The sequence below is a fragment of the Ranitomeya imitator genome, chromosome 4 (assembly GCF_032444005.1).
Source record: "Ranitomeya imitator isolate aRanImi1 chromosome 4, aRanImi1.pri, whole genome shotgun sequence".
Classification (NCBI taxonomy): domain Eukaryota; kingdom Metazoa; phylum Chordata; class Amphibia; order Anura; family Dendrobatidae; genus Ranitomeya; species Ranitomeya imitator.
The window spans coordinates 312,311,144-312,337,178 of NC_091285.1; the positions used below are offsets into that span (position 1 = coordinate 312,311,144).

General features: G+C 39.7%; 1 protein-coding gene across 1 annotated transcript in view; it reads left to right on the forward strand.

Annotated features, from left to right (window-relative positions):
• Nucleotides 1-26,035, forward strand: part of MET (MET proto-oncogene, receptor tyrosine kinase) — a 200,333-nt gene that overhangs the window by 91,221 nt on the left and 83,077 nt on the right. The window contains exons 3-5 of the mRNA XM_069764843.1: nucleotides 3,043-3,234; nucleotides 10,134-10,268; nucleotides 11,362-11,535. Of these exons, the coding sequence (XP_069620944.1) occupies nucleotides 3,043-3,234; nucleotides 10,134-10,268; nucleotides 11,362-11,535 (501 nt within the window). The remainder of the gene's footprint in view (nucleotides 1-3,042; nucleotides 3,235-10,133; nucleotides 10,269-11,361; nucleotides 11,536-26,035) is intronic.

Sequence of the window (26,035 nt, forward strand, 5' to 3'; positions counted from 1 at the left end):
GAGGGCAAGTGTAGGGCAATAGATAGAGATGAGGGAGGAGATATAGGTCGGTGCAGAACTGTGTAGGACTTTGTGGATGATAGATATGAGTTTATATTGTATTCTATATCGGATTGGTAGCCAGTGTAATAACTGGCACAAGATGGAAGCATGAGTGAAGCAGCTGGACAAAAATATGACCCTGGCTGTGGCATTCAGGACAGATTGGAGAGGAGGAAGCTTAGTTAGAGAGAGACTGATCTGTAGAGAGTTGCTGTAGTCCAGATGAGAATGAATAAGAGCGACAGTAAGAATTTTTGCAGTTTCAAAGGTGAGAAAAGGTCGGATTCTGGAGATGTTTTTAAGATGCTAGCGACATGAGCGAGCGAGTGATTGGGTATAGGGAATAAAGGAAAGTTCTGTGTCAAATATAACCCCAAGACAGAGGGCGTGCTGCTTGCGAGTTATGGTTGAACCCTCCAGGGTAATTTCACTGTCAGGTAGAGTTAGGTTAGTAGAGGGGAAAAACACAAGAAGTTCAGTTTTGGAGATTCCGTTTCAGATAGAGGGAGGACATGATGTTAGAGGCAGTGGACAGACAATCCTTGGTATTTTGTATTAGGGTGGGGGGTGCTGTCAGGGAAAGAAGTGTATAATTGCGTGTCATCAGTATTTAATACTGCATTGTCACTGCTGGAGCAGAAATATGTGACCAGCTACAACGTCCACCAGGGATAGCACCTGATTGCCTGGGGGTTCAGCAGCAAAACCCATGTCAAGCATTTGAAAAAAAAGTTCTACATGAAATGGAAAAAAATACATAGTTTATGCTATTATTATATTATTACGTAATGTGCAAAGTTCATGAACCAGACCTCAAAATGGGAACAGCATATTTTAACATGTATACCTATGAAAACAAAACGTCTTATCTGTCCCCTAGAGGGGTATTCCCAGAATTGAAAGTTATCCCCTATCCATAAGGGATAGGTGATAACAGCTGGGGGTCCAACAGCTGCAAAAAGGAAAACATAGCACCCAGCTATTACTGGCAGTCCCATCGGTTCAATAGATAATGAATCTACCAAGCGCTCTAATAAAGACAGGGCTCTGAAATTCTGGGAAAGCTTCTTTAAAGACTCGTCTTATTTCTGTATTTGATGAGCTACTAGAGAACTAGTAAAATCAGCGAAAACCAAGTACTGCATTCTTGTGCTGGTTAAGATCTGTACATAATAGTATAAGTGAATGTGAGCTTACAACAGTAGGAAAAATAGCAAACCACAAGCTGAAGACTGCTTCATTGATGTGTTTCCTCATGAGGACTTCTATACGTGGCCAGTATCATCTGTCTGAAATGAAAGCCAATCATCAATATTAACTACATTACCAATTAATAGATTCCGATTGAATTTTCAGAGCAGTTAACATGCTCAGAGAGGAGGATTGTGAAGCACAATACACTGCTGCAGAATATAAATGAACTGTCTAGACTATATGAGGATGAAACCTATGAAGAATCAAATAAGGCATTAGTGGAGTTTATTGGAGGTGTTTGCATAAAATCACATTAAACACCTGAAAAAATAGCACAAAATGTATCACAGTAGAACTAGTACAGACTAATTACTGAAGTGCTAAAGTGCTAATGGTTTGTTCATAGTTGTACCCATAGATAGATACAGTATATATATAGATATTAATAAGATACTTAGTCTCCACCTTTATAACAATACCATATATTTTAACATTTTGTGGAGTTGGGGAAAAACTAGGAAGACCTCTGCCTTTTGGTCCCCATATAAAAAATAAAAAATCAAGGCATTACAATTATTTATTTCATAAAATTTCGGTAATATTAAATAATTCTGAAAAGCTAGCAAAGTTTGTAACTACTTTTTAGATGAACATTGTCCAAACCACTTATGTTGGCAGTATTGGCCAACAGTCCAATGAGCTAAGTCAGCCATACATATTAAGGTACCGTCACACTCAGCGACGCTGCAGCGATATAGACAACGAGCCGATCGCTGGAGCGTCGCTGTTTAGGTCGCTGTACAGAAGTCAAACACAGCAGCTCCAGAGCGATGCAGTGACGTAACGGCGACTCACTTATCGTTCTCGCTGGTTGCTAGCTCCATGTAAAACATTGCTGGCATCGTTGCTTTTGCTGTCAAACACGACGATACACGCCGACCTGACGACGAAATAAAGTTCTGGACTTCTAGCTCTGACCAGCGATATCACAGCGGGATCCAGATCGCTGCTGCGTGTCAAACACGAGATCGCTATCCAGGACGCTGCAACGTCACGGATCGTTGTCGTTCTCGTTGTAAAGTTGCTGAGTGTGAAGGTACCTTTAGACACATGTTATCCAAACCTACTGATATCGATAGGTTCAGCTGACAGTCTAATGTGTATGGGGATCCATTGTGGGAGTTAAGGATCAGACTTTGGACTGCCGATCCTATTGTTCTCCTGAAGATAGACTGGTGGTTCTCTTAATAGAGGACACGGGAGCTTGACCAAGCAAGTGCTCCTGTGTATGGTAGAGACAGTCGAGGTGGCTGTCGGTCAGATCAGCCAAAACAAACCTTTATTTAGCAGACAGCCATCTAATGTGTATTGCAGACTTTAGTGAGAAACCTACCAAATGGCGAGAAGGATCTGTTTGCTAGATTTCGACATTTTAAATGAAGGCTATGACAAGTTGCTCTGTCTGAAACATGTAAGTCTGTCGGAAGATATTCCTTTTTATAGATTGTTATATTTGCAGTACGGTGGCTCAGTTGTTAGTGCTGTTGGTTTGGATTCCCTTTGGTGCTGATTCCTTTGTTTTTCTGCTGTTGTGACTCAAAAGATGTTTTTAGCTCGGTATATGGCGATTTTACAATTTACAAAGGCAGCACAAAAATATACGGTAACTATATTTACTTATTTTCTGCAGAAATGTTTTATTCTTCTTGAAGTTGGAAATGTTTGAGGTGGATTTGCACCAACTTTACATAAGATCCTGCTGTATATTGTATATGTCTGGTAAATCATTTTTTATTTCCTTTCTAGACTTATTTGAAGAATGTCTCCCACTGTTCATCACCAATTGAAGAGAATCGATTTGAAGTTACCTCGCCAATACAGCGCCTTGATTTATTAATGGGCCAATTTAACAATGTGTTGCTGACATCCATTTCCATCTTTATTCAAGGTGACCTTACCATAGCTAATCTCGGCACTTCAGAGGGACGCTTCATACAGGTAAACTCAATAGACATGATATTACCAATTTACAACAACCAAAGAATTAAGTGTATGTTAAGAGAGAACTACGGTATATAACTTATAAAGGGAATGCGACAATTGAAATAAAAGATTCAAATGGTTTATTTATTAAATAACTTAAAGAAATATATAATCTTTCATTCATGTAATATGTAAAAGACTACACGGAATAAATAAACACAACAGACAGGTGAGCAGAGAGATTGGGTATATGGATATGTAGACAATGGGTAGAGTCAATATCTGTTAATCAATACAATTTGAGATTCAAATTCATGTGTATAATTGTTTAAGTGGCTACAAGTAGATACGAGAAAAATTCATATATATCTTATAATGTAAATTACTCAGTCTTGATCTGATACTTGTATTTATTTTGTTTAAGAATTATATTCCCACCAATTTTGGTGTATGTTATTCAGTATAAAATGCACATAATGTAGAAAAACACACTTAAATAACTTTCACAAGTTTATTTCAAAAATATGAATAGTGGACAAAATTTTAATTATAATTTTTCACAGAAAACACCAAAAAATCTTTTTTTTTCCCAAATTTCACACAAAGACATGAAAACACACAAAAAAGCATAGAAATCTATAGCAAACTAGCTGCAGCTACATTTTTATTCTAACTTTATTTTCTATTATATTAGTCTTCCAAACAATTCTGACATGTTATTTTTTCAGAAGTTTTGTGCAATTTTTGATAAATATGTTCCAGATATAACTGATAGGGGCTAATTTGTCTGTTTCAAACCTCGCTGCACGAGTTCGCTTATCATCAAAGCGAGTGATTCTTCTAATTTCCTCATATCTGCCCACTGACATTGTCGCCTTATAGTGTGGATCAGAAAGTGGGTCCAGAAATAATTCTCATATTGGGACATCATACGATTTTTGACTCCCTGCCAGCAGTAAAAGTCCAATATATGCATAAAGTTCCTCTTTTGAGATATTTTTCCAGGACTTATTTTTTGCAGAAGCGATACATCTTCATTCTAGGTTTGAACATAATAGGACCTCTTCTGCAATATTGTCAGAAAAATAAGTACAGAATACATCTTTAGGGGTAAAGTAACTGGGACTTCCCACAGCTCCTTGAGCCTGTCTCACAATATTGTGTGTTGTAGGATTACTGTCCCAAAAAACATTCGTTTTGGATGTTCTGCTTATCACTTCTTGAGGATCCACTAGATTCACTTCTTCATCATCAGAAGGATCACTGGATGAGGATGTTTGATTAGCTGTTGGCAGATATTCTTCATCAGACAAAGATAGCTCACTTTCATCATCGCTTTGAAACATAATCCGTTCAATCTCTTGGTCAGTCAGACACTTGGAGGAAGAGTGTGCCATTGCTGACTAGATGTTAGCAAACTAAAAGAAAAAACAATGAACAGAATCAGGGTTGTCCACTCTTTGCTTGTGTGTGACACACTGTAAGTGTAATGTCCCCCTTTTTCCTCTCACCCTCAGCAGCTCTTACCTTTTATACTTTAGGTGGTGTACAATTCTCTGGATTTTTGTGGCTCACAAGCTCTAGCCTTTGCAAGCTTCTTAGAAACAGAAATTGAAAATGAATCAGATTTCCTCTCAACAGCTTATCTTATCACAGGTCCTTCAGCAATTAGCTCACAGTGTATACTGTCCTCAGTACTCTATACACAGCTCATTACTGTGTTCTGAAGGACCTGAGGTGATGTCATGGCCTTATCACTCCCTCCAAAAATCACATGACATCCTCACATGTTATTATCCACACCCTGGCCCCTCCACCAGCATTACTGAGTACAAATAAAGTAACTTGAGACACAAACACTACTGAGAACATGATAAAAATAGCAGGGGCCTGAAAGGCCCCCAATTCATACAGATGTAGTTTTCACCAAACAAGCATTGTTACACCATAATGCCTATGAAAAAAATTATATGAACAACTGGATATTATCAACAACGACATACTTGAGGAATACCTGGAGTTTCAAAATTCTAACTAAAGTAATTTTGCAGATAATAGCAAAAATGTTAAGTATGGGGGCCTAAAAGGCCCCCAATATGTGTTCTAGGGTTAACTAGGTCACACTACATACATACTATATATACACAAAAAAACAGATGAAATCTATAAAAAGGAGTGCCAATATTCATGAGTCGGAATACAAGAATTATTGTTTCTCCTTGCGGAGAGTGACATGCTAAGCATGCCGAGATGAGGAGACTTAAAGCAATATTCATGAGTAGAATATACATATGTTATTAAATTACAAAATAAGAGAAGTAAAAAAATTAATTAAAAGAAGCTTCGTGTGAACATGGAGACGCAGTGGCAAAAAGAGTATATTTGACATAACATCCTTTCCAAAGGTGAATAATTAAATGGTAAAAAAGTACATAAAAATTTGTATTCACTCGTCCTGTGGAGAGCAAAGAATCTGATTGTCAGCAGGAAGTGAGTATAATCAAGACAGGAAAAGCATAGTGCTGTAACCTTGTTTAGTAAAACACCTTTTAGCCGCAAAACATCAGAAAAAATGTATCAGACCACAGAATCATCCATAAACCTCTCAACCTTTGTGACTAGATGGGGGTAAATTGTGATTTTTACCATTTAATTATTCACCTTTGGAAAGGATGTCATGTCCAATATACTTTTTTTTCCGCGCGTCTCCATGTTGACACGAGGCATCTTTTAGCTAATTTTTTTTACTTGTCTTAAGATGTATTAATGGCATGCGTACCCTACAAAGCTAATTTTACCATTTGTGTTCAATATATTTCATACCTTGAAATGATGACCAAAGTGTCTCCTTACATGTAGTTCAGAGCAATGTTTCATAGTTACATATGCTGAAAAAAGGCCTAGGTCCATCAAGTTCAACCTTACTCCACCAATTGTATATTTTGTTACTAATTTGAAAGGGGTTGTCAGGTTAAAAATAGAAAAGTCTGCAGTCACTCTGTGTGACTGCAGACTTATGATTGCCGGGATTTGCCAGTTTCAGACCCAGGATTGGAGGGAGTGTATGAGTATGGACGCAGCCTCGCTCTATACACTTGTATTGAGCTGAGGCTGCGCTCCGTCCAACGGCACAGCCGTCTAGTAGGCGTGACAGACTAGAGGGCACGACATCGCTCCATACAAGTGTATGGAGTGAGGCTGCACCCAGCGAATCACCACAGTGCACAGTGCGCTGGGGGGGTTCATACTTCTGCAGTCATACAGAGTGACTGCAGACTTATCTGCTTTAATTGGACAAACCCTTTAACTATAACCCACAATGTTATGTGTACTGAGGAAATCCTTCATCCCTTTTTTAAAAGCTGTTAGGCTATGTGCCCACGTTCAGGAAAGTGTGCAGAATTTTCCTGAGCAAATCCGGACTACTATCGCAGGAAATCCACACGTGTATTTTTCACTTTTTTGTGCGTTTTTTGTGCTTTTTTTGCAGATTTTTCACGTTTTTTTCCCCGGAGCTTTCCAATGCAATAATATAGCGGCAAATCCGCTAAAAATCCGCAAATTTAATGAACACGCTGCGATTTTTGGGCATTCCACAGTCTGACTACTCTAACTGTATACAGAACCCTATAATTACAAAGAGGATCTTTCACCAATTTTAGCATGATAAACTAGGCATATCATGGAATAATAACTGTAGAGCTGAATAAAGCATAGTTTTTATTTTTTATAAATTTCTCATCTCCATTGCAGATATAGTAGTTTGGAAAGCTTGGGTTATAATTTTTGATGAGTCCAAGGGGATTTAATCAGAGCTCAGTTTAGTTGTACTGACCCTTTCCCTAAACCAACTTCTGGAAGATGAAATGTGTGTGTAATCATACACATCTCTGTTCTAAGCAATCTATAATCACACACAGTTCTGCAATGAAATCAGTGAGAGAAAAGCTATGTGTCATTACATGTGTCACACAGGAGAAAGCCTGTTCTAAGCTAGATCAGGGCCGTGGTCTTTCTTCCCCTCTATGTTGCAGTCTGCTTATGATTGATCAATATGAAGTACACACTTCCAAATAAAAATCTCTGGTTATATCCCCTTGGATTTATCATAAATTATAACCTAAACTGTACAGGCTAATATTTCCACAACAGAGGCTATGTTTTACTCAGCTCTGCAGCCATTCATATAGCTTGCAGATTATACCATTATGTGTCCAGTTTAACAAGCTCAAACTGATAAAGATCACCACACATAGTATAAGCCAATCTAGTCGCTTTTTACCATTTGGTTTCATTCATCATTTTGGCCTTGGCAATTACATAATTTTAGATGTACAGTATAGGCATAGCCATTTTTAAAGGCCCATTACACAAAGCTATTATTGTTCATATTTTAATGATTACTAATATTTAGTGATATGAAAATATCGAAGGCTGACAATATCAGTCATGCAGATATTCATGGATGATTATTATTTATTTTTCACTATACTCAAAACTTTTAATGGACAAATCAATATTACTAAAATAGCCACTGACCACTTCATGGCAAGTTACTTTACAGTGAATGTTATTGTCCATTGGCTGATTGAAGGAGAGCAAAAAAATAAATTCACTGTATAAAAACCGGTGTAAATATGATCTAATTGTGATTCACAGTAATATTACAATTGACTTCCACATATTTCAGCTTCTACAAAGCATATATCACACACCCTGATGTAATGTCTGTACTGACAATACGAAAATAAAGCATGACTGCCCAGTTACATTTTTAATAATAATAAAAAAATAAATAGCTACATTATTATGTATTATTATACTCTTATTATTATCATTACATTGAAAAACATTATTTTGTGTTTATATAATTTAATTATAGGTATTAAAATAAAATAATAGATATTACAGACATTCCTCTTAATATATAGAATACTATAGCTTGGAGATAAGGCTTTTTTAAAAATACTTGTTGAACTCCTATATAACTATTTGGCTTATTAGAATACTATGTTGATTGATTTCACAGTGATACAGATGAGTAAAAATTCATTAGGTCTATACTTGGACAGATGGTTTTAGTGAGAAGCCTGGAGATGTTAATAGTGGCATATTTAGTGGGATGTTTTGGCTCCAGAAGTGTTGGGGTCTGTCTTCTGCTCACTAGCAGCTCTTTATTAGACAGTGTGAATATGACAACGTAGACGGGTAATATAGTTCTTGAGGCAGCTGCCAAGTAGAAAGAGGAAAAGAGAAACAGCTTCACTTCCTTCCTATGCTGGACTTGGTGAAAAGCTTTACATGCTCGGTTTTTTTCTGAAACGTTGCAGCTGTTTGGGTTTCTCACATTGTTAGGGTCCGGGCTGCGGCTGGAAAACAGTGCTAGGAGTCCAGCTGTTGGGTGCAAAGTGAATGAGGTATTTCACAATGGGCTTTTTTTCTGGAAAGCGTAAAACCGAGCAGCATTGCCAGTTAACATCACTCCTCCGCTGTTACAAGAATGTCAGCAAGGTAATTAGATATTTCAGCAGAAATGGGAAAGATCCGTCAGTATTTATTTCAGGATGGACTTGTTAAGCTGTAGGTTGGGTCACTTATTAAAAGGTAGCAGTTGTGTTCATTATCTCCGAGAACCAGAGCATGAAGCATAAGAAGCATCAAGAAACGGTAGACACAATGACAGCTTTCTTGCTCAATGAACTTTATGGAAATACTTAAACATGGTCTTCCACCCCCGGACTGGTCTTATGTCTCCTGCTCAATTATTGCAAAGTAGAATTTGCTTGAATTCTACTAAATACATTTCTTAAAATTAAAGAAACCTTGATACACACCATGATGTCACATGCCAAAGTTTTAGAGAGGTTTTCCAAATCTTCCATATAAATAATTAGTACTTACGCATTGCATGCCCCACTGTTCCATCACCACCACCACTCCAGTGGTCCTCAGTGGTGCCAAAAGTGGTGTTGACACCCTTTATATCGGTCACGTGGCCACAGTCGCCAATTATCGGCCTCAGCAGAACAGAATTTTATCACTTACTGTGCCAGGGAGTGTGACCAAAGTGGAACAACAGTAGATTCAATGGCTAAATAATGCGGATTTTTTACTTTATTATATGTCCTGCCCTGTGACAAATTTTGCAAAATCAAGGAAAATCCCTGTAAGTTTTGTCTCACCTTTCTTAGTGTAGATGAACACATGCATATAAGCTATGCCAGAGGTACTGCCAAGGTTAAGGGGGGTCACCAACAAGCTAATTTGTTTGCCTCGGTATCTAACACGTAACATTCCCAGGTTACTAAATGGTTATATTTTCAACTGTTGTAAGCAGCATTTAATTGTGGACAGATATGTTATATGAAATATTAGATTCCCAAATATTGTAAATATGGGATAAGTGTTTGCTAATGTTGCTCCAGATTTTCATTTACAGCATTTATCTACCACTACAGCCCCGATTCATTAAGGTTGGCGATTTTCACGCCAGTCCTGATAAAGGAGCATTGTGGAGTCAGATTTATCTTCATAAATCTGGGACGTCTGACAAGTGGTGAGCGCTTCCATGCACTATGACCAAAATCTTACTCCAGTCACAGACTGGAGTGAGATTCATGACATACGGAACGCTACAGCGGATTATGAACGCCGCCCAATACACTCTCTCCCGCCACAGCTCCTCCGAATTGGGAAAAATTGGTGTGTAACTGCCTAAAGATGCAAAATTTTGTCGCACCCTTGAGTTGAGACAAAATTTGGAGACTTTTCAAAGCTTTTACAACACTTTTTTGGCGTAAAATCTTTGATGAATCGAGGGGCCTATGTGCTTAGTCAAAATATGCATCAAAATAAAAAAATTTCTTCATTAATATGACGTGACCACAAAATGTATTTGCTGTTTTTGTTTTTAGGTGGTTGTTTCACGTTCTAGTCATGCTGAACCCCACGTTAATATTCCACTTGATGCACATCCTATTTCTCCAACGGTACTCATTAATGAAACATCCAAGAATAACGGATACATCTTAGTTAGCGCAGGAATGAAGGTAAGACATCACCAACCAGAGTTCTCCGCTGTGACAGATACCATTGCATACTCAGTATGACAATAGTCTGCATTACTGAAACATCATAATGGATATAATAAAATGCATTGTGATTGATCCGTATATGTCTCGACAAAATGTTTTATTCAAGAGCCATTTCTCTTGATATATTGGATTGCATTCATACAGTTAAAATGATTTTGTACAGTAGGTCACTAATTTCTGCCATGGCAGTAAGTCAGGCATAAACCAATAGTAGGCTTATGTCATCACCACCCTCATTATCACAGGAAAGGGACCATTGTACTTCTTACTGTTTTTATATCTGATTACTGTGAATGTTACTGTGGCAGTATTACTTGGCAGGAAAACTCCACTATAGTAAAACTCCGCTATGTTCACGTTCTCGATTATGTGAAATCAACAGGAGAACAGAACTATTTTAATGTTCCTGCAAACTGGAGCACACCAAGAATTCACACATAGCATTTTCTTGTAACATATTTAGGAGGATTTTGGTTAGTGTTTTTCACACAGCTAAATTTTTTGCAATTAGTTCTCATTAAATATTGTCACCATTTGGCTTTTACAGTCTTCTTTGGCCTGCACATTCAACTTTTAAGTTAATGGGTTGTCCGGTCCAAATCAATAAGTCTGCAGTCGCTCTGTGATGTTATTTGTACATTGAGATGTTACTTTATAAAGTGTTTTTGTTTTAGCTGTCTATGGGATATTTTTCTTATTTTAGTTTTTTTTCTATTTCTTCTTTCTAAAAGTGCACACAAGTAAGGAATCTATTCTAAGTGTTTTTCCCATTGGCTTTTCTATGTGAATTGAAAAAGCCGGAAATAATGCATTTTTAATAAGCTACAAAAATTATAATTCCGAAATATATTATAAAGTAATTGCAATAATGGTGTTAAAAATGCTCAAAGCGCTCAGTGTTTTCATAAGCAGTTTTTCAATATGATGATGGTTACCAAAAACGGCAAATGTAAAAACACTGCTGTGCTATCAGTCTGTGTGCATGGATTAGCCATGATGTCAGCGAGTGAAGGCAGGATCTATTCACTTGTCTATATGTGTATTGCAGATAATAAAGGTGCCATTATTAGGCCTGGGGTGTGAGCAGCACAGGTCCTGCAGCAGTTGCATCTCGACACCTACATATATGAAGTGCGGCTGGTGCAAAGACCATTGTTCCACAAAACAGGACTGTTCTAATGAAGAATGGACTCAAGAAATCTGCTCTCCTGTCGTGAGCAAGGTAAACAGTATACCGATCACACTAGTTACTTACATATGTCAGAATGTAGGTGAGATTTGCATTAACACAATTCTTTTCTGGCTTTATTGTATGTATATTATTTGTTGGAGATGATTTCCTCCCATATTACATGCTTCCTATCTTTCCCCAAAAAATCACTGTAAAATCACTGTTTTATCAGCAGGAGATTATGACTAGATGACTTGTAAACCTGCTGACATGTAGTCCTCCATATTCATGAGCTCTGTATAACTTCACCCCCCACACTTACTGGCAGCTTTCTGCCTTTGCACAGTGTACACAGAAAGCTGTCAATCAGTATTGTGGACTATAGAGCTGAGCATTGAGAGAACTGGTAGATCAGTAGATTGAAGGAATTTCCAGAATGGAGGAACAAAGGAGTAGCTGGGGAAAGGTGGATTGGTCGGAAAGCCTTAAGGATGGATTGGAGAGGTGCAAGAGTGCTAGCAGGGAGGCAACAAAGGAGGACTTTGCAGTAGTCGAGGTGGGAGATGATGAGGGCATGCATTAGCATTTTAGTAGATTGAGGGTTGAGGAAATGTATATAAAGTACGGCCAACACTATAAAGCCCACTACGCAGGCGCACTTCTCTCTTCTCTGCTGAGGGCAGAGCATTGTACTGCACATACACAGGCTTTACCTGCAGGTCATTGTGTTTTTGGTCTTTCTCAGTGTATGTGCACTACAGTGCTTTGCTCTCCCCTTAGCTGGGCAGATACATGGACGCCTGCTCAGGTGTGCGATAGGGTACACTGTGTGGATGATGTAGGACGCATTATCCACATCAAGCAGAGAATTATTATTATTATTTATTTATATAGCACCATTGATATTAGCGAAGGAAATGAGGATGTCGAGTCCATATGGGTCGAAATTCATGGAGGGAAAAATGGTAACAAAATTCTCATTGGGGTCTGTTACAAACCCCCAAATATAACAGAAACCATGGAAAGTCTACTTCTAAAGCAGATAGATGAAGCTGCAACCCATAATGAGGTCCTGGTTATGGGGGACTTTAACTACCCGGATATTAACTGGGAAACAGAAACCTGTGAAACCCATAAAGGCAACAGGTTTCTGCTAATTACCAAGAAAAATTATCTTTCACAATTGGTGCAGAATCCAACCAGAGGAGCAGCACTTTTAGACCTAATACTATCTAATAGACCTGACAGAATAACAAATCTGCAGGTGGTCGGGCATCTAGGAAATAGCGACCACAATATTGTACAGTTTCACCTGTCTTTCACTAGGGGGACTTGTCAGGGAGTCACAAAAACACTGAACTTTAGGAAGGCAAAGTTTGACCAGCTTAGAGATGCCCTTAATCTGGTAGACTGGGACAATATCCTCAGAAATAAGAATACAGATAATAAATGGGAAATGTTTAAGAACATCCTAAATAGGCAGTGTAAGCGGTTTATACCTTGTGGGAATAAAAGGACTAGAAATAGGAAAAACCCAATGTGGCTAAACAAAGAAGTAAGACAGGCAATTAACAGTAAAAAGAAAGCATTTGCACTACTAAAGCAGGATGGCACCATTGAAGCTCTAAAAAACTATAGGGAGAAAAATACTTTATCTAAAAAACTAATTAAAGCTGCCAAAAAGGAAACAGAGAAGCACATTGCTAAGGAGAGTAAAACTAATCCCAAACTGTTCTTCAACTATATCAATAGTAAAAGAATAAAAACTGAAAATGTAGGCCCCTTAAAAAATAGTGAGGAAAGAATGGTTGTAGATGACGAGGAAAAAGCTAACATATTAAACACCTTCTTCTCCACGGTATTCACGGTGGAAAATGAAATGCTAGGTGAAATCCCAAGAAACAATGAAAACCCTATATTAAGGGTCACCAATCTAACCCAAGAAGAGGTGCGAAACCGGCTAAATAAGATTAAAATAGATAAATCTCCGGGTCCGGATGGCATACACCCACGAGTACTAAGAGAACTAAGTAATGTAATAGATAAACCATTATTTCTTATTTTTAGGGACTCTATAGCGACAGGGTCTGTTCCGCAGGACTGGCGCATAGCAAATGTGGTGCCAATATTCAAAAAGGGCTCTAAAAGTGAACCTGGAAATTATAGGCCAGTAAGTCTAACCTCTATTGTTGGTAAAATATTTGAAGGGTTTCTGAGGGATGTTATTCTGGATTATCTCAATGAGAATAACTGTTTAACTCCATATCAGCATGGGTTTATGAGAAATCGCTCCTGTCAAACCAATCTAATCAGTTTTTATGAAGAGGTAAGCTATAGGCTGGACCACGGTGAGTCATTGGACGTGGTATATCTCGATTTTTCCAAAGCGTTTGATACCGTGCCGCACAAGAGGTTGGTACACAAAATGAGAATGCTTGGTCTGGGGGAAATTGTGTGTAAATGGGTTAGTAACTGGCTTAGTGATAGAAAGCAGAGGGTGGTTATAAATGGTATAGTCTCTAACTGGGTCGCTGTGACCAGTGGGGTACTGCAGGGGTCAGTATTGGGACCTTTTCTCTTCAACATATTCATTAATGATCTGGTAGAAGGTTTACACAGTAAAATATCGATATTTGCAGATGATACAAAACTACGTAAAGCAGTTAATACAAGAGAAGATGGTATTCTGCTACAGATGGATCTGGATAAGTTGGAAACTTGGGCTGAAAGGTGGCAGATGAGGTTTAACAATGATAAATGTAAGGTTATACACATGGGAAGAAGGAATCAATGTCACCATTACACACTGAATGGGAAACCACTGGGTAAATCTGACAGGGAGAAGGACTTGGGGATCCTAGTTAATGATAAACTTACCTGGAGCAGCCAGTGCCAGGCAGCAGCTGCCAAGGCAAACAGGATCATGGGGTGCATTAAAAGAGGTCTGGATACACATGATGAGAGCATTATACTGCCTCTGTACAAATCCCTAGTTAGACCGCACATGGAGTACTGTGTCCAGTTTTGGGCACCGGTGCTCAGGAAGGATATAATTGAACTAGAGAGAGTACAAAGGAGGGCAACAAAATTAATAAAGGGGATGGGAGAACTACAATACCCAGATAGATTAGCGAAATTAGGATTATTTAGTCTAGAAAAAAGACGACTGAGGGGCGATCTAATAACCATGTATAAGTATATAAGGGGACAATACAAATATCTCGCTGAGGATCTGTTTATACCAAGGAAGGTGACGGGCACAAGGGGGCATTCTTTGCGTCTGGAGGAGAGAAGGTTTTTCCACCAACATAGAAGAGGATTCTTTACTGTTAGGGCAGTGAGAATCTGGAATTGCTTGCCTGAGGAGGTGGTGATGGCGAACTCAGTCGAGGGGTTCAAGAGAGGCCTGGATGTCTTCCTGGAGCAGAACAATATTGTATCATACAATTAGGTTCTGTAGAAGGACGTAGATCTGGGGATTTATTATGATGGAATATAGGCTGAACTGGATGGACAAATGTCTTTTTTCGGCCTTACTAACTATGTTACTATGTTACTATATGTATGTATGATTCCACGGTGCTGTACATGAGAAGGGTTTACATACAAATAACAGATATCACTTGCAGTAAGCAAACTAACAATGAGAGACTGATACAGAGGGGAGAGGACCCTTCCCTTGCAGTCTTACATTCTACAGGATGGTGGGGAAGGAGATAGTAGGTTGGGGGGTTGAAGCAGCTCCGGTGTTTGTGAGGCGGTAGCTCCGGTAGTGGTGAGGAGGCAGCGGAGTCATTGCAGGCTGTATGCTTTCTTGAAGAGGTGGGTTTTCAGGTTCAGTATGAAGGATCCGAATGTAATTGATAGTCGGACGTGTTAAGGCACAGAATTCCAGAGGATGGGGATATTCGGGATAAGTCTTGGAGGCGATTAGATGAGGAGCAAATAAGTGTGGAGGAGAGGAGGAGGTCTTGGGAGGACCGGAGATTACGTGAGGGAAGTTATCGGGAGATTAGTTCAGAGATATGGATGAGACAGGTTATGGATGGCTTTATAGGTCAGTATTAGCAATTTGAACTGGATACGCTGAGGGAATGGGAGCCAGTGAAGAGATTTGGAGAGGGGAGAAGTGGAGGAGTAGGGACGAGAGAGTTGAATTAGTCTGGCAGCTGAGTTAAGCATGGACTGGAGAGCTGCGAGAGTGTTAGCAGGGAGGCCAAAGAAAAGGATTTTTCAGTAGTCAAGGCAGGAGATGATGAGGGCATGCACAAGCATTATAGTACATTGAAAATTGAGGAAGGGACGGATTCTGGAAATATTTTTGAGCTGAAGACGACATGAGGTGGAAAGAGCTTGGATGTGCAGTTTGAAGGACAGGGCAGAGTCAAGGGTTACTCCAAGGCAGCGGACTTCCGGTACAGGGGAAAGCGTGATGTCATTTATTGTGATAGATACATCAGGTGAGGAAGATCTCTGAGATGGAGGAAAGATGAGTTCAGATTTGTCCACATTGAGTTTGAGGAAGCGAGAGGAGAAGAAGGAGGATATGGCTGGTAGACACTCCGGTATTCTGGACAGCAGAGAGGTGACGTCTGGACCAGAGAGGTAGATCTGAGTGTCATCAGCATAAAGGTGGTACTGGAATCCATGGGACTTTATGAGTTGTCCCAGGCCAAGTGTATAGATTGAGAAGAGTAGGGGTCCTAGAACAGAGTCTTTGGGAACTCCAACAGAGAGAGGGTGGGATGAGGAGGTAGTGTGGGAGTGGTAGACGGTGAATGTGCAGTTGGAAAGGTATGAGGAGATCCAGGATAGGGCGAGGTCTCTGATGCTAAAGGAAGAGAGGATCTGTAGTAGGAGGCGGTGGTCAACTGTGTCGAAAGCAGAGGACAGATCTAGAAGGAGGATTATAGAGTATTGTCCGTTAGCTTTGGCTGTAAGTAGGTCATTAGTGATTTTGGTCAGGGCAGTCTCGGTGGAATGATGGGGACGAAAATCCACCGCGTAGTTCTCGTGCCTCCTTCTCTCCCACTTGTCGGACTGACCTGCCATTCAACACGGGCTTATATATATATATATTCCCTGTTAAACTCACTACAATTTTGATGCAAACTAACTAATCTCTACCGGGGTTCTACCATTTATACCATTTTCGTTACATTTTAGCACACTGATGAAGGTCCATTGCAGACCGAAACGTTTGTGACTACTGTATGTATATTAAACAAACTCCTTTGCATCACATCTATTGGAGTGTGCTAGTTGTTAATATTCCACGTATTAAGGTTTGGGAACCTATTTCTATGCACCTCCCCCTGTGAGGCTGTGCTGAACATTTTTTATACCATAATTTAACAATGCAACCTGACCTAATAATGCATTTTTCTAATGTATATGGGAATGGTTTACATGATGTCTAGGTAGGCAATAGTTAATTTGAATTAGCTATCCCTGCCATGCACGGATTACAGTGCTAGTAGGAAATGTCTATGTATGGTGTATATAAGAGAATTTCCACTGGCAATGGATGTAATTAGGTGACCTCACAGCGCATGCACATATTTAGGCATTGTTTCCTATTTTATACTATTTTTATTAATGGGAATGCTTTAATTAGATTCATTTCTAGATGTAGTGAGAATGATTAATGCAACAAGACAAATCATTTTTTGTGACGATTCATTAGCCGGACTGCTTATATAAATTGCATCTGTCACATTGTGATGACAGGAAGATTTTACTTGCTTATCTCTCAGTATTTTCTCCAAGTCCCTTGAATTTTAACCATTTATGACAACATGAAAGCATTAGAAAGCGTTTTTTCACTACATATCATAAATTGTGAGCCACCTAGAAAATATGTACGGTAATTATTATGTAATCTATGATAAATACATATTGAAGAGGTTTTATAAGATTAGAAAAACAATGGTGTGAAGGTCAAAATTGACACCATGATGGGAGCCCTATAATGAACTCTTAGGCTATGTGCACACGTTGCGGATTTTGCTGCGGATCCGCAGCGGATTTGACGCTGCGACTCTGTAGCTGTTTTCCATGCGGTTTACAGTACCATGTAAACGTATGGAAAACAAAATCCTCTGTGCACATGCTGTGGAAAAAACTGCACGGAAACGCAGCATGTTTTTTCCGCAGCATGTCAATTCTTTGTGCGGATTTCACAACGGTTTACACCTGCTCCTCAATAGGAATACGCACAAAAATCACGGTAAATCTGCTGCAAATTCGTAGTAAATTCGCAGTGTGGTTTACCTGCGGATTTTGCAAAAACAGTGCGGAAAAATCCGCACACCAATCTGCAACGTGTGCACATAGCCTAATATGGGGTCCTCTCGCTTCTTGATAAACTTTTTTTCTCAGACCTGCCTGACTTTGAATGTAAAGATGTTCAGAGAATGCATTCCCATTCTTATGTTGGGGCCACTCGCTAGAGATTATTACTAACAGTATGCATTTACGAGTGATCTTGGGACTATTAAAAAAATTCCAACTGCTTTCTTCCCAAGAGCCCACTGTTAGAGCTGTATTGTGAATGTGTTTATGCCCTTCGGTACTAGATGTAGATTTTGTAGAAGTGGCTGTCTAAACTTCTCATACATGCTTTTAGCTGCTTGATAAATTTGGAACAAGTCATTCACGAGAGTTCCCAGGACTCTTTTATTCAAAGATCTCTTTTACAGCACAATGATAAATCTTGCGCACTGTGTCTTCTTTTGACTTTTCTGAGATGGGAGATTTACCATTATATTATCTGGGTTTCTAAGAACTTTGGTAATTCCCACAAATTTTTGGACATGGTAGTTATGAAATCTTACAATACTTTATTTAGCGGTAGTTATTCCCCTTTACATAATCTACATTGAAATACCATTTCTACGCAATAATTAGAAAACAATTAGATATATGTAAAAATTAAGAAAATAAATGAAACAAAGGATGTTGGTTTATGGCGGCACCATATGATGATGCACAGAATACAGAAGATACAGTGCCTTGCGAAAGTATTCGGCTCCCTGGAACTTTTCAACCTTTTCCCACATATCATGCTTCAAACATAAAAAGATATCAAATGTAAATTTTGGGTGAAGAATCAACAACAAGTGGAATACAATTGTGAAGTTGAACCTAATTTATTGGTTATTTTACATTTTTGAGAAAAATTAAAAACCGAAAAGTGGGGCGTGCAATATTATTCGGCCCTTTTAACTTAATACTTTGTTGTGACACGTTTTGCCGCGATTACAGTTGCAAGTCGCTTGGGGTATATGTCTATCAGTTTTGTACATTGAGAGACTGAATTTCTTGCCCATTCTTCCTTGGCAAACAGCTCGAGCTCAGTGAGGTTTGATGGTGATCGTTTGTGAACAGCAGTTTTCAGCTCTTTCCACAGATTCTCGTTTGGATTTAGGTCTGGAGTTTGACTTGGCCATTCTAACACCTGGATACGTTTATTTGTGAACCATTCCGTTGTGGATTTTGCTTTATGTTTGGGATCATTGTCTTGTTGGAAGACAAATCTCCGTCCCAGTCTCAGGTCTTTGCAGACTCCAACAGGTTTTCTTCAAGAATGATCCTGTATTTGGCTCCATCCATCTTCCCATCAATTTTAACCATCTTCCCTGTCCCTGCTGAAGACAAGCAGGACCAAACCATGATGCTGCCACTACCATGTTTGACAGTGGGGATGGTGTGTTCAGGGTGATGAGCTGTGTTGCCTTTACGCCAAACATATCGTTTGGCATTGTTGCCAAAAAGTTTGATTTTCGTTTCATCTGACCAGAGCAACTTCTTCCACATGTTTGGTGTGTCTCCCAGGTGGCTTGTTGTAAACTTTAAACAACACTTTTATGGATATTGTTAATAAATGGCTTTCTTCTTGCCACTCTTCCATAAAGGCCAGATTTGTGCAGTGTACGACTGATTATTGTCCTATGGACAGACTGTCCCACCTTAGCTGTAGATCTCTGCAATTCATCCAGAGTGATCATGGGCCTCTTGACTGCCTCTCTGATCAGTCTTCTCCTTGTTTGAGATGAAAGTTTAGAGGTACGTCCGGGTTTTGGCCGATTTGCAGTGGTATGATACTTCTTCCATTTCAATATGATCGTTTGCACAGTGCTCCTTGGGATGTTTAAAGTTTTGGAAATCACTTTGTATCCAAATCCGGCTTTAAACTTCTCCATAACAGTATCACGGACCTGCCTGTTGTGTTCCTTGGTCTTCCCTGAGACTATCACAGAGCAGGTGCATTTATACGGAGACTTGATTACACACTGGTGGATTATATTTATCATCAGTAGGCATTTAGGACAACATTGGATCATTCAGAAATCCACAGTGAACTTCTGGTATGAGTTTGCTGCACTGAAAGTAAAGGGGCCGAATAATATTGCACGCCCCACTTTTCAGTTTTTGAATTTCCACAGAAATTTAAAATAACCATTAAAGTTGGTTCAACTTCACAATTGTGCTCCACTTGTTGTTGATTATTCACCAAAAATTTACATTTGGTATCTTTATGTATGAAGCATGATATGTGGGAAAAGGTTGAAAAGTTCCAGGGAGCCGAATACTTTCGCAAGGCACTGTATGTGTACATAGTCCCCAGCAAGGATGGACCCATGGTTGTGTCATGACATACGGTAGTGTTGTGTCATGACATACGGGAGTCTGTTTTTAGAGAAAATACCAAAAAGGTTTACCATATCTCTTGTATGAATATAAAAAAATAAGTAATTTCATAATTTATCATGTAAAATGTGTTAATAACATGGAGTATAATTTATTTGTAATCCTCCTTGGTTGCCTAAGTACTCTTCATTTCATTTAGTAAATTCAGTTAATTATGATGGCAGTCATACATTTTAGAACGGCAGAAATGCTTAGCCGGTTTTCTCATGGCAAAACATGAAGCTGTGATGATGACAGACATGTAAAATTTATTACAAGACATCTGCTATCTGTCTTCTTGTGTTAGAGGTTGCTGCATGTTGGAGGCCAAGGATGAGACAGAGTAATGTGTGCTTCATGTATCATTACCTCCACCATAAGTAATTATGTAGCTCCAAATATATGTATGACGGGAGTGGTGATTTTAATTAATTGTGTGTCTTTGATAACCATCAATTCAGACTAGGAGATTGTGCTAAAGTTTGCTGTCATAATTTTCACGTATTCCATAAACTTTACCTACTAATAGATATCATGGTCTACTCATTATCTATTCATATGTACAAAAATATTTGCTAAAGGAAATCTTATTAAAAAAAAACCTAAATGTAAATAATTAAATCACAATCGTGTTGCGTAAAGAGATAATAACTATAGAATTAAAATCACTGGCAACTTGTTTAACTGAGTTAACTGAGAGAAACCTGACCTATAATGTTAGCATGGGTGCCTGTGTGCATGTGCAGTAAGAAGGAGTAGGAGCATGTGCAGTAGAAATCAGTAGGAGCATGTGCGGTAGGAATCAGTAGGAGCTTGTGGCAGTAGGAAGCAGTAGGAGCATGTTCATTAGGAAGCAGTAGGAGCATGTGCAGTAGGAAGCAGTAGGAGCATGTGCAGTAGAAAGCAGGAGGAGCATGTGCAGTGTTGTGAGCTGGAAATACTTACATTGTTATTCAGTAAGATAGGGCACACAGAAGTGTGAGCGGCTTCTTCTTACTTCAGCACCCCTGGTATCTCCAGTGGTATTAGTGGAGCACATCTTCCTACATATGAACTAGATGGAGCTTCCGACTGCACATGCTCACTGACACCCGTCCCAACATTCCTGGTAAGTTTTTTTCTCAGTCAAACAACATGGCTGTGGCTGCCATTACAATAGTGATTACTTCCTTAGACAAAACTATTGTGATTTGTTAATTAAATGTACTTAGGAATTTATGTATAATTAGATGGTGGCCCGATTCTAACGCATCGGGTATTCTAGAATATGTATGTATATAGCAGCCACGTAGTATATAGCACAGGCCATGACATTCTTGAATACCCGATGCGTTAATACACGCCACGCAGTATATTACAGTAGCCATGCAGTATATAACACAGCCCAAACAGTATATAACACAGCCCACGAAGTATATAAAATTGCCCACATAGTATATAACACTGGTCACATAGTATATAGCAGCCATGTAGTATATAACGCAGCCCACGCAGTATATAACACTGCCCACATAGTATATAACACTGCCCACGTAGTACATAGCAGCCATGTAGTATATAAGGCAGCCCACGCAGTATGTAACACAGCCCACGTAGTATAAAGCAATGTGGGCACTATATGCGTGGTTAAAAAAGACTTAAAATAAAAAATAAACATATACTCACCTTCCGTAGGCCCCTTGAAGTCCTAGCACCTGTGTGCAGTGCACGCGGCAGCTTCCCGTCCCAGGGTTGGTATGGGCGCAGGACCTGTGATGACGTCGCGGTCACATGACCGTGACATCATGGAAGGTCCTTCTCGCATAGCATCCTTAGCACCGGAACCTGCTGCTTGCACTGCCGAGGACAGCGCCACGTCGGAGGGTGAGAATAACCTTTTTTTTTTAATTATTATTATTTTTAACATTAGATCGTTTTACTATTGATGCTGCATACGCGGTCCATTAACGCTGCTATTAACCCTGTGTGAGGGCTGACTGGAGGGGAGTATGGAGCGGGCACTGACTGTGGGGAGGAAGGAACGGCCATGTTACCGCCGGACTGTGGCCATCGCTGATTGGTCGGGGCAATGGTCATGGGCGTTTTGCCACAACCAATCAGCGACTTAGATTTCCATGACAGACAGAGGCCGCGACCAATGGACAGAAAGACAGACAAACGGAAGTGGCCCTTAGACAAATATATACAGTATATATATATATATGTATATATATATATATATATATAAAACGCATTGGGTATTCTAGAATATGTATGTAGTTTATTTATGAAGATTTTAGAATAATACATTGAATACACAGGATTCGGCCGGCCACGACCAATTAGTGAAGTGTGGTTCAAATCCCGCGCCAATTCGCGGCCAGACTGTGCCTGTCGCTGATTGTTCGCAGCCGGCCACGTATTATATAGCACAGCCACGTAGTATATTGCACAGCCACGTAGTATTTAGCACAGCCCACATAGTATATAACACAGCCACGTAGTAAATAGCAGAGCCACGTAGTAAATAGCACAGCCACGTAGTATATTGCACAGCCACGTAGTATGTTGCACAGCCCACGTAGTAAATAGCACAGCCCACGCAGTATATAGCACAGCCTATGCAGTATATTGCACAGCCCATGCAGTATATTGCACAGCCCATGTAGTATGTTGCACAGCCCATGTAGTATATTGCACAGCCCACGTAGTATATTGCACAGCCCACGTAGAATATTGCACAGCCCATGTAGTATATTGCACCGCCCACGCAGTATATTGCACAGCCCACGCAGTATATTGCACAGCCCACGTAGTACATTGCACAGCCCACGCAGTACATAGCACAGCCCACGTAGTATATTGCACAGCCCACGTGGTATATTGCACAGCCCACGTAGTATATCGCACAGCCCACGCAGTATATTGCACAGCCTATGCAGTATATTGCAGAGCCCACAAAGTATATTGCACAGCCCACGTAGTATATTGCACAGCCCACGTAGTATATTGCACAGCCCATGCAGTATTTTGCACAGCCCACGTAGTATATTGCACAGCCCACGCAGTATATAGCACAGCCCACATAGTATATTGCACAACCCACGTAGTATATAGCAATGTGGGCATCATATCCCTGTTAAAAAAAAGAATTAAAATAAAAAATAGTTATATACTTAATTTCTGGAGCCCCCGGATCCATCGTTTACCAATGCTCCTTGCGCGCTCCGGTCTCAAGAGTGCATTGCGGTCTCGCGAGACCACAGCATCAATAGTAAAAAGTTGGTCACACAGGGTTAATAGCAGCGTTAACGGAGTGCGTTACACCGTGGCACAACGCGGTCCGTTAATGCTGCCATTAACCCTGTGTGAGCGCTGACTGGAGGGGAGTATGGAGCGGGCACTGACTGCGGGGAGGAAGGAGCGGCAATTTTGCCGCCGGACTGTGCCCGTCGCTGATTGGTCGTGGCTGTTTTGCCACGACCAATCAGCGACTTGGGATTTCCATTACAGACAGACGGAAAGAAAGACGGAAGTGACCCTTAGAGAATTATATAGTAGATGACATTTCCTTTCGTTTTTACTTCTGCATCATAAATCTACAAAAAAAATTTACTTAAAAGCAGGAAAATTCTTATACTAATTTTATATTGCATCATGTATCTTCTATATTAAGCAATAAAGGCCCTTGTTTTGTCTTTAACAGGGCATCTCCTCAGTATTAACACATCCAGCCTAGAAGATACCTTTTATTTAAATCATAGCTTAAAAAATTCAGCAGAGCAGCAAGAGCCCAAATCCAAACGTAACACCTACTATGAGGATGCTATCAACCACAGAAAAGCATTCGCATGCTTTCTTTAATTTGTGATACTAGTACTAAATGAGTAAAATGTCACACAGCAGTATGGAGAAGGGTAAAGGAAGACAAATTGTGGTATTGGTATTTTTGGGCATCATACAGTTAGGTCCATATATATTTGGACAGAGACAACATTTTTCTAATTTTGGTTATAGACATTACCACAATGAATTTTAAACAAAACAATTCAGATGCAGTTGAAGTTCAGACTTTCAGCTTTCATTTGAGGGTATCCACATTAAAATTGGATGAAGGGTTTAGGAGTTTCAGCTCCTTAACATGTGCCACCCTGTTTTTAAAGGGACCAAAAGTAATTGGACAATTGACTCCAAGGCTATTTCATGGACAGGTGTGGGCAATCCCTTCATTACGTCATTCTCAATTAAGCAGATAAAAGGCCTGGAGTTGATTTGAGGTGTGGTGCTTGCATTTGGAAGGTTTTGCTGTGAAGTAAACATGCGGTCAAAGGAGTTCTCCATGCAGGTGAAACAAGCCATCCTAAAGCTGCGAAAACAGAAAAAACCCATCCGAGAAATTGCTACAATATTAGGAGTGGCAAAATCTACAGTTTGGTACATCCTGAGAAAGAAAGAAAGCCTGGTGAACTCATCAATGCAAAAAGACCTGGGCGCCCACGGAAGACAACAGTGGTGGATGATCGCAGAATAATCTCCATGGTGAAGAGAAACCCCTTCACAAGAGCCAACCAAGTGACCAACACTCTCCAGGAGGTCGGCGTATCAATATCCAAATCTACCATAAAGAGAAGACTGCATGAAAGTAAATACAGAGGGTTCACTGCACGGTGCAAGCCACTCATAAGCATCAAGAATAAAAAGGCTAGACTGGACTTTGCTAAAAAACATCTAAAAAAGCCAGCAAAGTTCTGGAAGAACATTTTTTGGACAGATGAAGCCAAGATCAACCTCTACCAGAATGATGGAAAGAGAAAAGTATGGCGAAGGCGTGGTACATCTCATGATCACAAAGCATACCACATCATCTGTAAAACACGGCGGAGGCAGTGTGGTGGCTTAGGCATGCATGGCTGCCAGTGGCACTGGGTCACTAGTGTTTATTGATGATGTGACACAGGACACAAGCAGCCGAATGAATTCTGAGGTATTCAGAGACATACTGTGTGCTCAGATCCAGCCAAATGCAGCCAAACTGATTGGTCGTAGTTTCATACTACAGATGGACCATGACCCAAAACATAAAGTCAAAGCAACCCAGGAGTTTATTAAAGCAAAGAAGTGGAATATTCTTGAATGTCCAAGTCAGTCCCTGGATCTTAACCCAATTGAGCATGCATTTCACTTGTTAAAGACTAAACTTCAGACAGAAAGGCCCACAAACAAACAGCAACTGAAAACCACAGCAGTGAAGGCCTGGCAGAGCATCAAAAAGGAGGAAACACAGCGTCTGGTGATATCCATGAGTCCAAGACTTCAGGCAGTCATTGCCCACAAAGGGTTTTCAACGAAGTACTAAAAATGAACATTTTATTTAAAATTATTGAATCTGTCCAATTACTTTTGGTCCCTTTAAAAACAGGGTGGCACATGTTAAGGAGCTGAAACTCCTAAACCCTTCATCTAATTTTAACGTGGATACCCTCAAATGAAAGGTGAAAGTCTGAACTTCAACTGCATCTGAATTGTTTTGCTTAAAATTCATTGTGGTAATGTCTATAACCAAAATTAGAAAAATGTTGTCTCTGTCCAAATATATATGGACCTAACTGTATATCTTCTCCCAAAAAATCCAACGCTAAGCTCAGATCTCTGCAAGTTGCTTCTGGTGTATTGCATGGCAAAAAGGGATTAACAACGGGACTCTTTCAGAATTTATACTAAAGCTTCAAATTTGAATGGAAAAAGATAAATCTCATATGAGTTCATAAGAAGTACAGTAATATTTCTAGAGAGACTTAATCAGGCATGTGTATGGCAAATGTGAAAGACAATATTGCAGCCTAAAGTAAAATTCACCTCACAAATGTGAAATTTCTTGCAC